General features: G+C 38.9%; 2 protein-coding genes across 2 annotated transcripts; one reads left to right on the top strand and one right to left on the bottom strand.

Moving 5' to 3' along the window:
• Window positions 1-1,244: 1,244 nt before the first annotated feature.
• On the bottom strand, window positions 1,245-2,496 carry fkbp14 (FKBP prolyl isomerase 14). Its single transcript, XM_085422738.1, has 4 exons — window positions 2,143-2,496; window positions 1,740-1,891; window positions 1,518-1,645; window positions 1,245-1,431 (listed from the first exon to the last, which is right to left on the bottom strand). Exons 1-4 carry the CDS (start codon window positions 2,337-2,339, stop codon window positions 1,273-1,275), a joined length of 636 nt encoding a protein of 211 aa, XP_085278864.1. The 5' UTR covers window positions 2,340-2,496; the 3' UTR covers window positions 1,245-1,272.
• Window positions 2,497-2,658: 162 nt separating this feature from the next.
• On the top strand, window positions 2,659-9,525 carry plekha8 (pleckstrin homology domain containing A8). The gene is made up of 13 exons (XM_085422736.1): window positions 2,659-2,890; window positions 3,305-3,421; window positions 3,537-3,692; window positions 3,849-3,970; window positions 4,179-4,337; window positions 4,457-4,497; window positions 4,711-4,829; window positions 5,553-5,880; window positions 6,693-6,778; window positions 7,854-7,912; window positions 8,245-8,446; window positions 8,535-8,596; window positions 8,702-9,525. The coding sequence occupies exons 1-13, from the start codon at window positions 2,851-2,853 to the stop codon at window positions 8,897-8,899; spliced, it is 1,689 nt and encodes a 562-aa protein (XP_085278862.1). The 5' UTR covers window positions 2,659-2,850; the 3' UTR covers window positions 8,900-9,525.
• The last annotated feature ends 2,577 nt before the right edge of the window (window positions 9,526-12,102 follow it).

Genomic DNA, 12,102 nt, shown 5'->3' with positions numbered 1-12,102 from the left:
CGACAGTAAGCAGTGCTATATGGGACTGTACTGCTGCATTCTCATTTGGGTAATTAGGCAGCCAACATAGAAACTCAGGGAGAACGCTGGCTTTGTTATTTGGAGAGATTAAAGAGTTGCAAGCATTCAAGAAAACAAAAGAAGGACAAGAGTGCCCTCTATTGACTGCTGAACAAACACACAGAAGAAAATACAGACATATACTCACGGGCCTCTACACAGGTTCACCTACTCATTAACACAAACATCTAATTGGCCAGTCACATGGTAGAATTTCAACATGTTCAACACGACCTGCTGAAGTTCAAACTGAGCATCAGAAGGAGGAAGAAAAGTGATTTAAGTTACTTCTTACACAGCGTGGTTTGGCGCTAGATGGCCTGGCCTGAGTATTTCAGAAACTGTTGATTTACTGAGATTTTCCTGCACAGCCATCTCTAGGGTTCACAGAGGATTATTGAACAAACAAATAAATAAAAACATCCAGTGAGTGGCAGTTTCCTGGATGAAAACGTCTTGTTGATGACAGAACAGAAGTCAGAGTGAGAATGGACAGACTGCTTTGAGCTCATAGAAATCCCGAAACAATTCAAATAACCCCTTATTACAACCCAGGTATGTGCAAGATACAAAATGAATCCAATACTGAATGCAAAACAAGTTGAACCTCATTGCAGATGGTCTACAGAAGCAGAAAACCGCACCAGGTGCCACTCCTGTTAGCTGAAAACGAGAAGTTGAGGCTATAATTTGCATAGGTTCACAAAAATTGGACGATAGAAGATTAGAAAAACGTTGCCTGGTCTGATGAGTGTTGATTGTTTTGTGGCATTCATACATTATAGGCTATACCTTGCATCAACAGATCAGGTTGTTTTCTTAATAATACAATAAAGCCTTGTTTAAACACCACAGCCTACCATTATCATGCTTTTATGACTAGAATGTGCCATTTTCCTGATGGCTACTTCCAGCTATGTCACAATATACTTTTTCGGGGCATTAATTATAAACGTAGTAAAGATAAATTAACAAAGATTTTTTTTATTTTCAAAATAATAGTTTAATGAATCCAGAACAGTGACCTAAATGCATTTGTGGTGGCATTTTCAGTGTATGTACAATAGAAATATAAATTAAAAAGTCCTTTTAATATAAAATAACACGACATCGAGCTGATATTTTCAAGTTCAGTCACAAAAATATGAGAGTGGAGTTCAAATAGTGTGAAAATATTATTTTAAAAAAACTGATAAAAAAAAAAAAAGTCTTTTACAGTTCATCGTGCTGGTAGGTGAACTCCCTGGCAGATATAAACCCATCTTTATCTTCATCCTCGTTTTTGAAGATGTCATCCACCATAACTTCATGATGTGTGTCGTTGGGTGAGTAGCCATGTTTCTCAAATTCCTTCTTCAAGTACTCTTTTACCTGAAAGGTGTGGAGAGAAAATAGTAATGACAAAATAGATAGCCAGATAGCCAGGCAGACAGATCGCAAGCTAGCTAGCCAGATACCTCCAGTCTGGAGAGCTTCCAGTCATCATTTAGATCCATATCCCGGAAAGATTCGTGTGACCTGGGCCCATTTCGAATCTCCATGAGTTCAATGTCAAAAATGAGGGTGCTGCCTGGAGGAATTTTCCCTGTAAACCAATAAAAATGTCCAAGTGACAGAGATGTAACAGTGGAACGTTTTGTTTTGTTTTTTCTGTATGTGTTGCACATAGTTTGTGTTACCTTTTCCTTCCTTGCCATATGCCAGCGATGGAGGTACAGTCAGCTTCCTGCGCTCCCCTGTGCACATGTTCTGCAGACCCTTATCCCAACCCTTGAGCACCTCTCGGATCCCCAGGGTAAGCCACACAGGGTTTTTATCCCCATGTTTGCGGCTATCAGGAGTCAAAAAGAGACATGCAGTCAATATCCGGATGCCATACAGAGGACTGATATGCCAAATGTAAGTGGAATGAGGGTTAAGTGAGTGCCAGCCAACTATGTGAGGATATAAGTGTTGAGTTTGACTGTACAGCTGCACAAACGCAGAAATATGAGATGCTGCACATGTTCAGCGGCGTACAGTTTTAATAAGCAGTTGAGACTAAAGTATATGCAATACATGCATCACTGTTACATTTATTACCTGGAATGAAACATGGTGCCATTACTCTCCAGAAATCCCTCGTAATGAACAAGAAGCATGTCTCCGTTTTTTGACTTGCGGTGACACATGAAGGGTTTGTGTATCACCTCAATTTTCACTTCGGGCTCGGGCAGTTTTCCCCCAGTGACCAACACAAACAGTGATGCCAATAACGAGCAGAGAGAAAACAAGATCATACTTATAGATAACAGCACTTACTCATGAGAAGTGGATGAGATAACTTCAATTTCACTCTCTCTTTCTACAGAATTTAAAATAAAGACATGTAAAGAATGCCATACGTGGCACCCAACTTCTGCGACGAATGCACCCACTGTTGAGCTGTCTGCCCTCCTCCATCTGCAATTGGATAGCGTCATTCCTAAGCCCCGCCCTTTCTTTAGAATCTCTTCTTTCATTGATGCTTCCATGTGCCAATCACTACAATCCACACCTAGGCTACTTAAACCCATATGACGAAGGAGGGGGGCGGGGGTGTGGTGAAGAAAGGCGATAGTAACGCTCAGGATCGGCTAGTGGCAGATTCACGAAAAAGTTTACGCACTTTTATCGACGTAGTTGGAATGCAAAGCGGTGGACGTTACTCCGAAAATCACACTCGGGCCCAATGGAGTCGCTACAGTCAGCTGGGCATCACGTCCTGTTGTGATAAACAAGTAATGAACGGGAAAAACACGCAATTAAATAATGGAAGGAATGCTGTATAAGTGGACCAATTACATAAGTGGTAGGTTAACACTAAAGTCTTTGCGTGCTTTCCGTTGTAGAGCTCGTTTTGAGGCTGCTAGCTAGCATGACAGCGAGTTTGTGACGTTAAAACGGACGAGCTACCGTTAGCTGCCCGCCAGCTTTGGTAGCGTATTGACCACTAGCATTCCTATCTTTGATAAATTAGCTGTTCAGTGAATTAGAGTTGAGCCGTTACGTCAGTCTTAGCTAGCAGCGCTCGGTCATGTCCACCACCTGTCGTTATAATCTGACTTCACAACCAATTAGTTGTTGCTAACATAACTTAAGACTCGTCAAGTTCACGAAGCTGGGTAACGCTGTATGTTGATGACTTTTCTAATGCTAAAAACTAAGTGCAGTTTACAGTAATGCCACAGCATTGATTCACTTATTTTTCCCATACGCTTTATAGGTTGGCAGCCTCGCTGGTTTGTGCTTCATGGAGGAACTTTGTCCTACTATGACTCTCAAGAAGATGCCTGGAAAGGGTGCAAGGGCAGCATTAAAATTTCCGTTTGTGAAATCCAAGGTCGGTGTGCTCCACTTTACTCTGTGCACGGTTTAACCAGAGCAAGCATCCTTTGGGTGCAGTACTGACAGGCATGTTCCCTTGCTTGCTGCTGTTTTTTTTTTTTTTTTTTTAGTTCATTCCTCTGACTCTACACGAGTTGACCTGACCATACCAGGAGAGCAGTACTTTTACCTCAGAGCCATCAATGCAGCAGAAAGGCAGAAATGGCTGGTGGCGCTGGGAACAGCCAAAGCTTGCCTTACAGACAACCGAACCAAGAGAGAAAAAGGTATTTGGATACTTTACAAGATACTGTTGCAAGTAAAAACAGGGTAAAAGCGTTTAGACCTGGAATAGTACAGACCATACTTACATACAAGTGTTGTAAGGCATTTGCACGACTTCTCAAACTCTGATCTGCTGTCTGTGTGCACAATGAATACAGAGCTTCAGGAGAATACAGAGGCGCTGAAAACTAAGATGTCAGAACTCAGATTGTACTGTGACCTTCTCCTCCAACAAGTAAACAAGATCAAGGAGAATGATGAGCTAGGAGACACGCCAGAGGTAAGGTTAAAGTTTGGATGAGCTGATGAAATGTGATATGCTGCTGTTAGTGTGAAACTGCAGTATAGAGTAGCTAGTTTGCAGTTGCTATGTACGTATTAATAGACAAGAAACAGTTGTTGTATACGTCTTGAATCTTTTGGCTTGGATTTCAGCAGATTTCGTTAGCAATCTACACCCAACATGTATGTTTGTGTTTCCTTCTCAGATGGGTCTAGACACTGGGAATATGGTGAAGTCTACATGCACGACTTTCCTTAAGACTCTAGAGGAATGCATGCAGATAGCAAATCGTACTTTCACTACAGATTTGGCAACACAGAGTCCACCAGGAACTCCTCCAGTAGCACCCATCAAACCTCAGAAGGTATACTTCTCTCACCAGCTCTGTGTGGGCAAGCTAGTATAATTGCTCTGGGATTGTTTTCCAAAAATCAAAATATGCGTAGTCACCCAGTGTTTGTCTGTGTTGTGCTGTCTCCACAGATTAAACACAGCCATCATTTAAATCAGAACCTTGGAGAAAAGTAGGTGGCTTCTCTTACTGTATTGAATGATTTTATCGCTCATGAAGTGCCACGTAGGTGCTAAAGGTAGCACAGAGCAAAGAGATGTTCAAACAAAAATACAGTTTCAAAAGGTTTCTGTTGATATTCTGCCATTGTTGTTGCATTTTGTCAAGGGCATAATTTCTGTCCCAGCTTTTTAGAATTGACACATTGTCCTGAAACATATTACAGGTGGAAAGATTTGTCCGAAACCTCAGGAGAAACAATTGCACATGACAGCCAGACCCTTGACTCCGGGCCAGAGGGACCAGATGAGCCAGGCAGACCAGAAAACCAATCTTCTCCATCAGGTAGGTCAGGTTGCCAGCCACTCGCTTTTCTTGCTGGGGAAGTTCCTGAACTAAAAACCATTACCGCATTCCACAAAGGAAAGACTACACAGCACTCAAGGGCCCTGGTTGTTGTTTGTGTATTCTATGAACTGAAGTGAATAGATTATTGTCTTTTAGTGAGTACAGTGATGGATGACTTGTTCCATTATTACATTTCCCTTAGCAGTGACAAAGCCTTTACACAAAGGGGCCATTGCTGAGAAATAAGACTAGTCTTTTCATACTTTATTACTTTGATTGGGATCTATATAGTAAGTCAATGGAGATGCAGAGGTTTTTAATGTTTATTTTCTTATATTGTATTTTAATGTAGCATAAGAAAATAAATTAATATATGCAATATAGCCATTTAAAAAGATAGCTGTCTCTTTGTGAGTGCTCGTATTTCTTCATATTGTCATCTCAGCTATACAGCTCTGGCTCTGGGTGCAGCTGCTTCACCCACCTGCTATTCAAATCTTCTATTTGCAAGCATCAGCCAATAAGAAGAAAGTTGTCTTACAGGGAGAGATGAGGAACCTAAAATGGCTTGAGTTGCTGTACCAACTGTGAATTTGTGATGCTACTGGAGTAGCTTTCTCAGGGTCATAGGTCGTGTTTAATAAAAAAAATGTGTAGACACTAGACTGATTTTTGACAGTCTAATTTGCAAAAAGACTCATGCATCGTTGTTTCATGCAGACACTGAAACAGCCAGCAGCTCAGAAGTCCACAAGGATCAAGTTAATCCTAGCTTACCTACTACCCAGACCACCCCTGAGATTGAACACTATGACCAGCCAGCAGAGGGGGATGACGAGAGTGAAGATGATGAACAAAAGCAGATAGGACAAGAGCAGATGGACAAAGTGGACCAAAGTCAGACGCATGACAACAACAATGGGGACGTGAAGGATTTTCGACTTCAGCACCAAGAAGAGGGTGAAGAAGAAGGCGAGATTCCCAGAAAGTCAACTGAGTCAGAAGACACAGAGCAGGTGGAAACATTCTTCAGCACAATGAGTCACAGGTATGAAAATGCCACTCAGGAAGCTCACATCCCTTAGGACACTTTACTTACTGTGGGAATTTAAGTATACAATTGTCTGTGATATTTCACTGCTGCAGTATTAAACTCATTTAATTTATATGTATAGTATATTTGTAACTAAGGCTCTGCGCTTGTGCTGTATCTTCTGACTAGACTGCACAGTGACTTAGTTTGTTAATAATAATAGTGCTGTAGTATTGCACAGAATAGTTTAATAACAAGTTTGAAAAAGTCAGTTTTTAAGATCTTACAGTCAAGTGTTTTATATCAGTGTGTTCTCTCTTGATCACATGACACAGAGAGGCCCTCGTCTGATATTTGGGTTTGTAAACCTGTTTTGTTAACTTTTCTTTCTTTTTCAAATACTTTTTTTTTTTTTTTTTTTTTTTTTTTTTTTTTTAAGATTCTGAGAGTGTAATCGAACATGTGGCTAGAGTGTGATTTACATCTGTACTGTTTGAGGTGAATGTTATTGTAATGCAGGAATCAAACAAAGGGAAAGATTAGTGAAAACCACAGCTCTTTTAAGTTTTAGATGAAGTAGTCTTGGGTACTTTTGTCAGAGTTGCATGATGTTTTGTGTGACTTGTCTCTCTGGCTTGGTTTTGAAATGTATGCTCCTCTAATTAGTGTGGATGTTGATTAAGCATCCACAGTATTGTTCTTCTAATCTTTATTATCATGTTTTCTTTCTGTTTGCTTTTGGTCAAATAAAAACTGATATGGGATAGCTTCCCTCTAATATATTCTGCTGTTTGAATCTATTCTACTTCTTGTTTTTTGTTTTTTAGATTTAGTGATATAAGACTGGATGACGACAATGGTATCCCTACACAAGAGTTTTTGGACTCATGCTATGCAATAGTACCTGTATTAGGTAGGCCGGTTACTTTAAGCCTCTCTTCATCTTTATCTGACACCCTGTTCCTAATTCTCATGGTTCCCATTTGCATTTCTTGTAATCTCAGCATTTTTAACTCCGATAAAGAAAAAAAAGACAATCACTTTCATTTGCTGTTTTCCCCCTCTTTTATGTACATGTTCTGTCCTTCATAATCTTTGCAATTAATGAGGTGGCAGCTTTCTATCACAGGTTCTTCATCACACTTTTCCTTCATGTCTCTGTTACTTTCTTTTTGCACATGTATGTCTGTCTTTAGTTGTTCTTTGTAGCCCAAAATAATATCATATGACAAGGTTAATCATAAGAATTAGGTCATGCACATTTTTGTGCTGTGTGCACACTTTGTTACTCACAGTGTATTACGTCATGATAAAAAGTCGCCATTCACAGAATTACAAAGTGAAGAAGTGCAAGACCTGAGTAACATGGAGCCAAAAACATTGTTTTTTTGTTTTGTTTTATAAAAAGGGTCTGCCTTGTTTGTCAGAGTTATTCCTGTGTTAACAAATACCAAGGCTGAAGTAGGATTATTAGGAATTATCTTTAAACAACAGCTTTCAATTAGCACACATGTAAGAGGTCGAAGGGAATGTTAGTCTGTATTTCACATGAACTGACATCAGTAAAGGTTACTTACAGTGAGCTGTTTTCTAAAGTTAAAATTACTTATAAGAGAGAAACTTGATGTATGTAATGGTTGTCTATAGATAAACACATAAAACATCTCAATAAGCTTAAATTTGTATCTGAACTAACGTGACCTCTTAGCTAAAGCCTATTCCCAGCTTTGTTTGAAAGTTTACAGCCCACAGTGATGGTAACCTATTTTTGTCTGTGTGTGTCCTATACTTAATACAGTCCAGTAGGTCTTAGAGTGCACCGTAATCCCTCATTTCAGTGTTATATTTAGTTTAAATCTGAAGGACATCTAAGCAGCCTGTTATTACTTAAAAACATCAAAACATTGTGCACTCAAAGTAGGACACAAGTTGAGAATCTGTGCTTCAGAACCAGCAAAAAAAAGTTATCATAGATTCTCTCTTCTCAGACAAACTGGGATCCACAGTGTTTGCACCAGTTAAAATGGATTTTGTCGGAAACATAAAGGTAAGAGCACATGATTTTGGTTAATCGAAGGAATAACAGTGAAGTTGGTCTTTAAAAGTTGCTCTAAATTATTCAATCACATTTTCAAAACTGCATTAAAGAGTAGAGTCCAATCAGTCATACAGTTTGTCAATAATGAGGTATTTATTTCATTCCCCTTTTTTGTTTAGCTTTAGTGTTCTGTCCATTTCTTGTTAATATTTTTTGTCAACAAGCATATTTAACTATATACTGTGTATTAAATATTCATTAATTGCAGTTAGTTGTTGAAAGTCAGAACAGTCTACCAGAGTAGAGAGTACTATGTCACAGTGTCTCGTGTTCTGTTGTAGAAAATTCACCAGAAGCTGAGGTCAGACCCTGAGAGCTTTTCTACACTACAGTCTATTGTGCTGCATGAAGTAGAGACAGATGTTGCCCAGGTGCGCAATTCTGCAACAGAGGCTCTGCTGTGGCTCAGACGAGGGCTGAAGTTCCTCAAGGAGTTTCTGTCAGAAGTCAACGCTGGAGAGCAAGACATCCAGGGAGCACTAAGTAATGCATTTCTGTTTTACAATGCACATCTTAACATAAGTTCAAACACGTAAAAGTGTTGAATTGTTCCTTCTTTTCTTTCACCCAGACAACGCTTATGGGAAGACTCTTCGGCAGTACCACGGGTGGGTTGTCCGTGGTGTATTTGCTGTAGGTATTTTTATTTTTTTACCCAGTCCAGTATTAATACCTTCTGAGTATATTTATTCTTTGTGTGACAAGTACTTGACTTTTTTTTTTTTTTTTCCCCCCCAGTTGGCGCTCAGAGCTTCCCCGTCTTATCAAAGTTTCACAGCTGCTTTAGTGTCAAGAGAAGGTGACAAGCTGAAGAGCGATTTTATCAACGGCATGCACAGGGATCTGGGAGTGTATCTGCCTGCCATGGAGAAGCAGCTGGCCATTCTTGATGCATTATATGAAGAATACAACCTTGAGTCTGACGAGGTGGTGTGAAATAAGAACAAGAGATGCTCACGGTTCAGAGAAGAACAGAGCCCCTCTGAATGGGCAGAGTAGTGGCTAACTGCTGGAAGAAAGGTGTACAAAGTAGTGTGAGACTGTCTCGTGTCATTTTGAGACGTTTCAGTAGTTTTTAAACTCTACAGCAGGAGAGGTTTTGGTATGAAGAGGGTGTTCATGTGTGTACTTACGACCCGAGAAGGGTTTAACTGAGCAGTACAATTAATTAAGGTTGGTTTGAGGAGATTTAAATTCCAAGTCTTGTTCCAGAGACCGGTGACAGCGAAGGTGTTTCTAATCTGATTATGCAGACTCCAACCATAATTATTCATTGTGACATTTGTTTCTGGTTGTTGCTGTATTGTGGCTTAAGGCGTACTCTACATGCTTTAAGGTATTTAAGCACAGGGTATTTGGTTCTGGTCAGTTCCTTGTAAAATTGTTTGATTCCCTTTGAATTGATCAGTATGATCAATATGAAACTATTATCAATGTTGTTTTTTTTCTTCTTGGCTTCAGTGAGATACGATGATGCTTCCAACTAGCACAAAGCACTATTTTTTTTTTTTTTTTTTTTTTTTTTTTTTTTTTAGCGCAAAAAAAAAAAAAAAAAGCAAAAACTATTCCCAAAATGTGTCTTAAGTATGTGATTGAATTACGTACTAAGCTAACTTTTAGTCAGTTATATAAATATTTTCCTGTACTTACTATAAAAGCTTAGTAAACATTACTATGTGTATATATTTTTCCCTGAAAATGAATTCAGATTGTGCAGTTTGACAATGGATTTGTTGTGTTTTACATAATGTCATTGTGAGCTGTTGCTCAAAGTTTCCAAGTGGACCAAAAAGGAACTGTCATGTGAATGGCTTTAGCCTCTGCTGCCTACAGTAACTGAAAACAAGAAAGGAAACCGCATAGCTGTTAAAAATATTGACAACTGCTGTTCATGTGGACATCTGCACAAACCTATGCATTTTTACAATGTCTATTTATTATACCATAAGTTATAAAGTTCACATTAATGACATGAATTGTTCTGTCCAACTTTTGTGTGAATGTATGGACATTTGTATTCATAAGGCATGCTTTTTACTGCATGTTTGGTGTATTTAGCAACAGGTGCCAGGCCAAGGGCTTGAAGTGAGTAAATGAGTAATCCTAAAAGTGGTAGTTACAGAACAGTAACCATTTTCAGCTTATCGTCCATGCTATTGTACATACCATTGTTAAGTGTTGTTACCAGGTGTACTTAATATTTTATTGATGTCCAATTAGTGAAATGATCAGTAAGACTGCTCTTGCAGGCTGGGTTAACATTTGACTGCAAATTCACTGAGCCATTTGAAAAAAACAAAACAAAAAAGCAGGAAAATTATCTTAGGGCTTTAAAAAGAAGCTTACCGGATAGTATTTTCAACTTTATTATTGTTATTTTTATTTTAAGAATGCAAACACTTAAAAACTCCTGTACAGTAAATAAGTCATTTGCAGTAGGTTTACATCACAGGTGTGCAATAGGCTTATTTCTGATGAGTTTTAATATTAATCCTTTAGATATTCTGTTGTAATATTACAACAAATAATTGTTTTTTCTATGGATGTAAATAAGATGCTATTTGATTTTTTGCAAAATAAACATAATTAAGTTGCAGTTTGTCTTCTGTCATGCTGAAGTTAAATATGCTACCATGTGGTTTACGTGCCTAGAGGTAAAGGCTCTTTACTTACTGTGCCAACTATACACTCACTGTCCGTTTATTAGGTGCACCTGTTAGTGCAGATGACCTGCTGAAGTGACTTGATTTAAGTGACTTTGAGCGTGGCATGGCTGTTGGTACCAGATCAGAAACTGCTGAACTACTATGACTTCCAATGAATTTCCTATTTTGCATGACCATTTCTGGGGTTTACAGGGAATGATCTGAAAAAGGCAAAGACGATAGAAGATTGGAAAAATGTTGCTTGGTCAGATGAATGCCACTTCTTTTGTGAAATTCACATGGTAGAGTCCCTTGGATGTTTATTTTGCATGAAAGCATGCATCTATTCTCCCTTCCAATGGTCATGGCAGGTGGTGGTGGTGTAATGATGTCGGTACACTTTGGGCATGTTAGCATTGTTTCTGACCATGTCCATCCCTTTATAACCACAGTGTACCTAACATCCGATGGCTACTTCCAGCAGAATAATGTCCCATGCTACAAAGCTTAAATGAACTCAAACTGGTTTCTTGAACATAACAGTGAGTACACTGTACTCAAACGGCCTTCACAGTCACCAGATCTCAACGCAGTAGAGCATCTTCAGCAACATCAGTTCGTACAGAGCTTGGGAAGAAGGCATTGTCCTTTTCTGCCCTGTCTTCATGCAGTACATTGCAGAAGCTCTCTCAGTTGATTTCACTTGCAGACTTTAAAAGACATACAAATGTTTTTATGAAATCATCTCTGGGAACTTGTTCATGTTTTAATATGACTGTGTATGTTATACATATTTAGCCATTTTATTGCTTTTTTATTGTTGTAATTTTAATATGTTTGTCTGGAGCAGGTCTCTTGGAAGTGAGACACTCAGTCTCAAAGGCTAAATTAAAAAAAAATCTTTTGGGGTGTTTGGCATAAAAGGAGATTCTCATCACTGATGTACAGCTGGTAAATCTGCAGCAACTCAGTGATGCTATTATCAATTTTGACCAAAAGATTTTGGTCAAATTTTTGAAGGCAAAATAAATTCCAACCCAGTGTTTTCAATATGTGCCTAACACAGTGACTGTTGAGTGCAAATAAGAAACAGATAGTAAATAGTTTGTCGTAACAACTGTGGTACCAATCTTAAATAATACTTCTGTATATCATTTTCTGTTTCAAGTGATTATTTTGCATGTGCATTAATCAGCACCACTGCACCCAGGATACCAGCAGTTCTTATCTATAGGTCAGGGATTTTCACTTGGCTTAGGTGAAGCAGTTGGGTCTCTGCCAGCTTCCTGTCCTGTGGTTTCCTTTGCATCGCCCCATGTACCACAGCTGTAATGCTACACCAGTCAGTCTACACTAAAATAACCTTGTAGTGGAAAAAAAGAGTGTCATTTTTCCATAGGTATCATTTTAATACCTATGTGAGCTGAACATAGACCAAGCTTGCTATAAGTTACACTGCATGAATAAGTTAATAAAATGCATGGGATACAGCTC

Source organism: Rhamphochromis longiceps, linkage group LG11 (assembly GCF_057381845.1).
Source record: "Rhamphochromis longiceps isolate RC_006_pf linkage group LG11, R_longiceps_female_GT1.1, whole genome shotgun sequence".
In the NCBI taxonomy this organism is placed as follows: domain Eukaryota; kingdom Metazoa; phylum Chordata; class Actinopteri; order Cichliformes; family Cichlidae; genus Rhamphochromis; species Rhamphochromis longiceps.
The sequence above is the reverse complement of the archived record's forward strand: the minus strand, read 5'-3'. Positions and strand labels throughout refer to the sequence as shown.

Bases quoted from the DNA above. Each gene is read 5' to 3' on its own strand.
- plekha8 (XM_085422736.1), top strand. From the start codon at position 2,851: ATGGAAGGAATGCTGTATAAGTGGACCAATTACATAAGTG. The intron at 4,338-4,456 runs GTATACTTCTCT...CTGTCTCCACAG, and splicing joins CACCCATCAAACCTCAGAAG to ATTAAACACAGCCATCATTT. The intron at 8,597-8,701 runs GTAGGTATTTTT...TTTCCCCCCCAG, and splicing joins TTGTCCGTGGTGTATTTGCT to TTGGCGCTCAGAGCTTCCCC.
- fkbp14 (XM_085422738.1), bottom strand. From the start codon at position 2,339: ATGATCTTGTTTTCTCTCTGCTCGTTATTGGCATCACTGTTTGTGTTG. The intron at 1,892-2,142 runs GTAATAAATGTA...GACTCCTGATAG, and splicing joins GGCACCATGTTTCATTCCAG to CCGCAAACATGGGGATAAAA. The intron at 1,432-1,517 runs GTATCTGGCTAG...CACACCTTTCAG, and splicing joins GGAAGCTCTCCAGACTGGAG to GTAAAAGAGTACTTGAAGAA.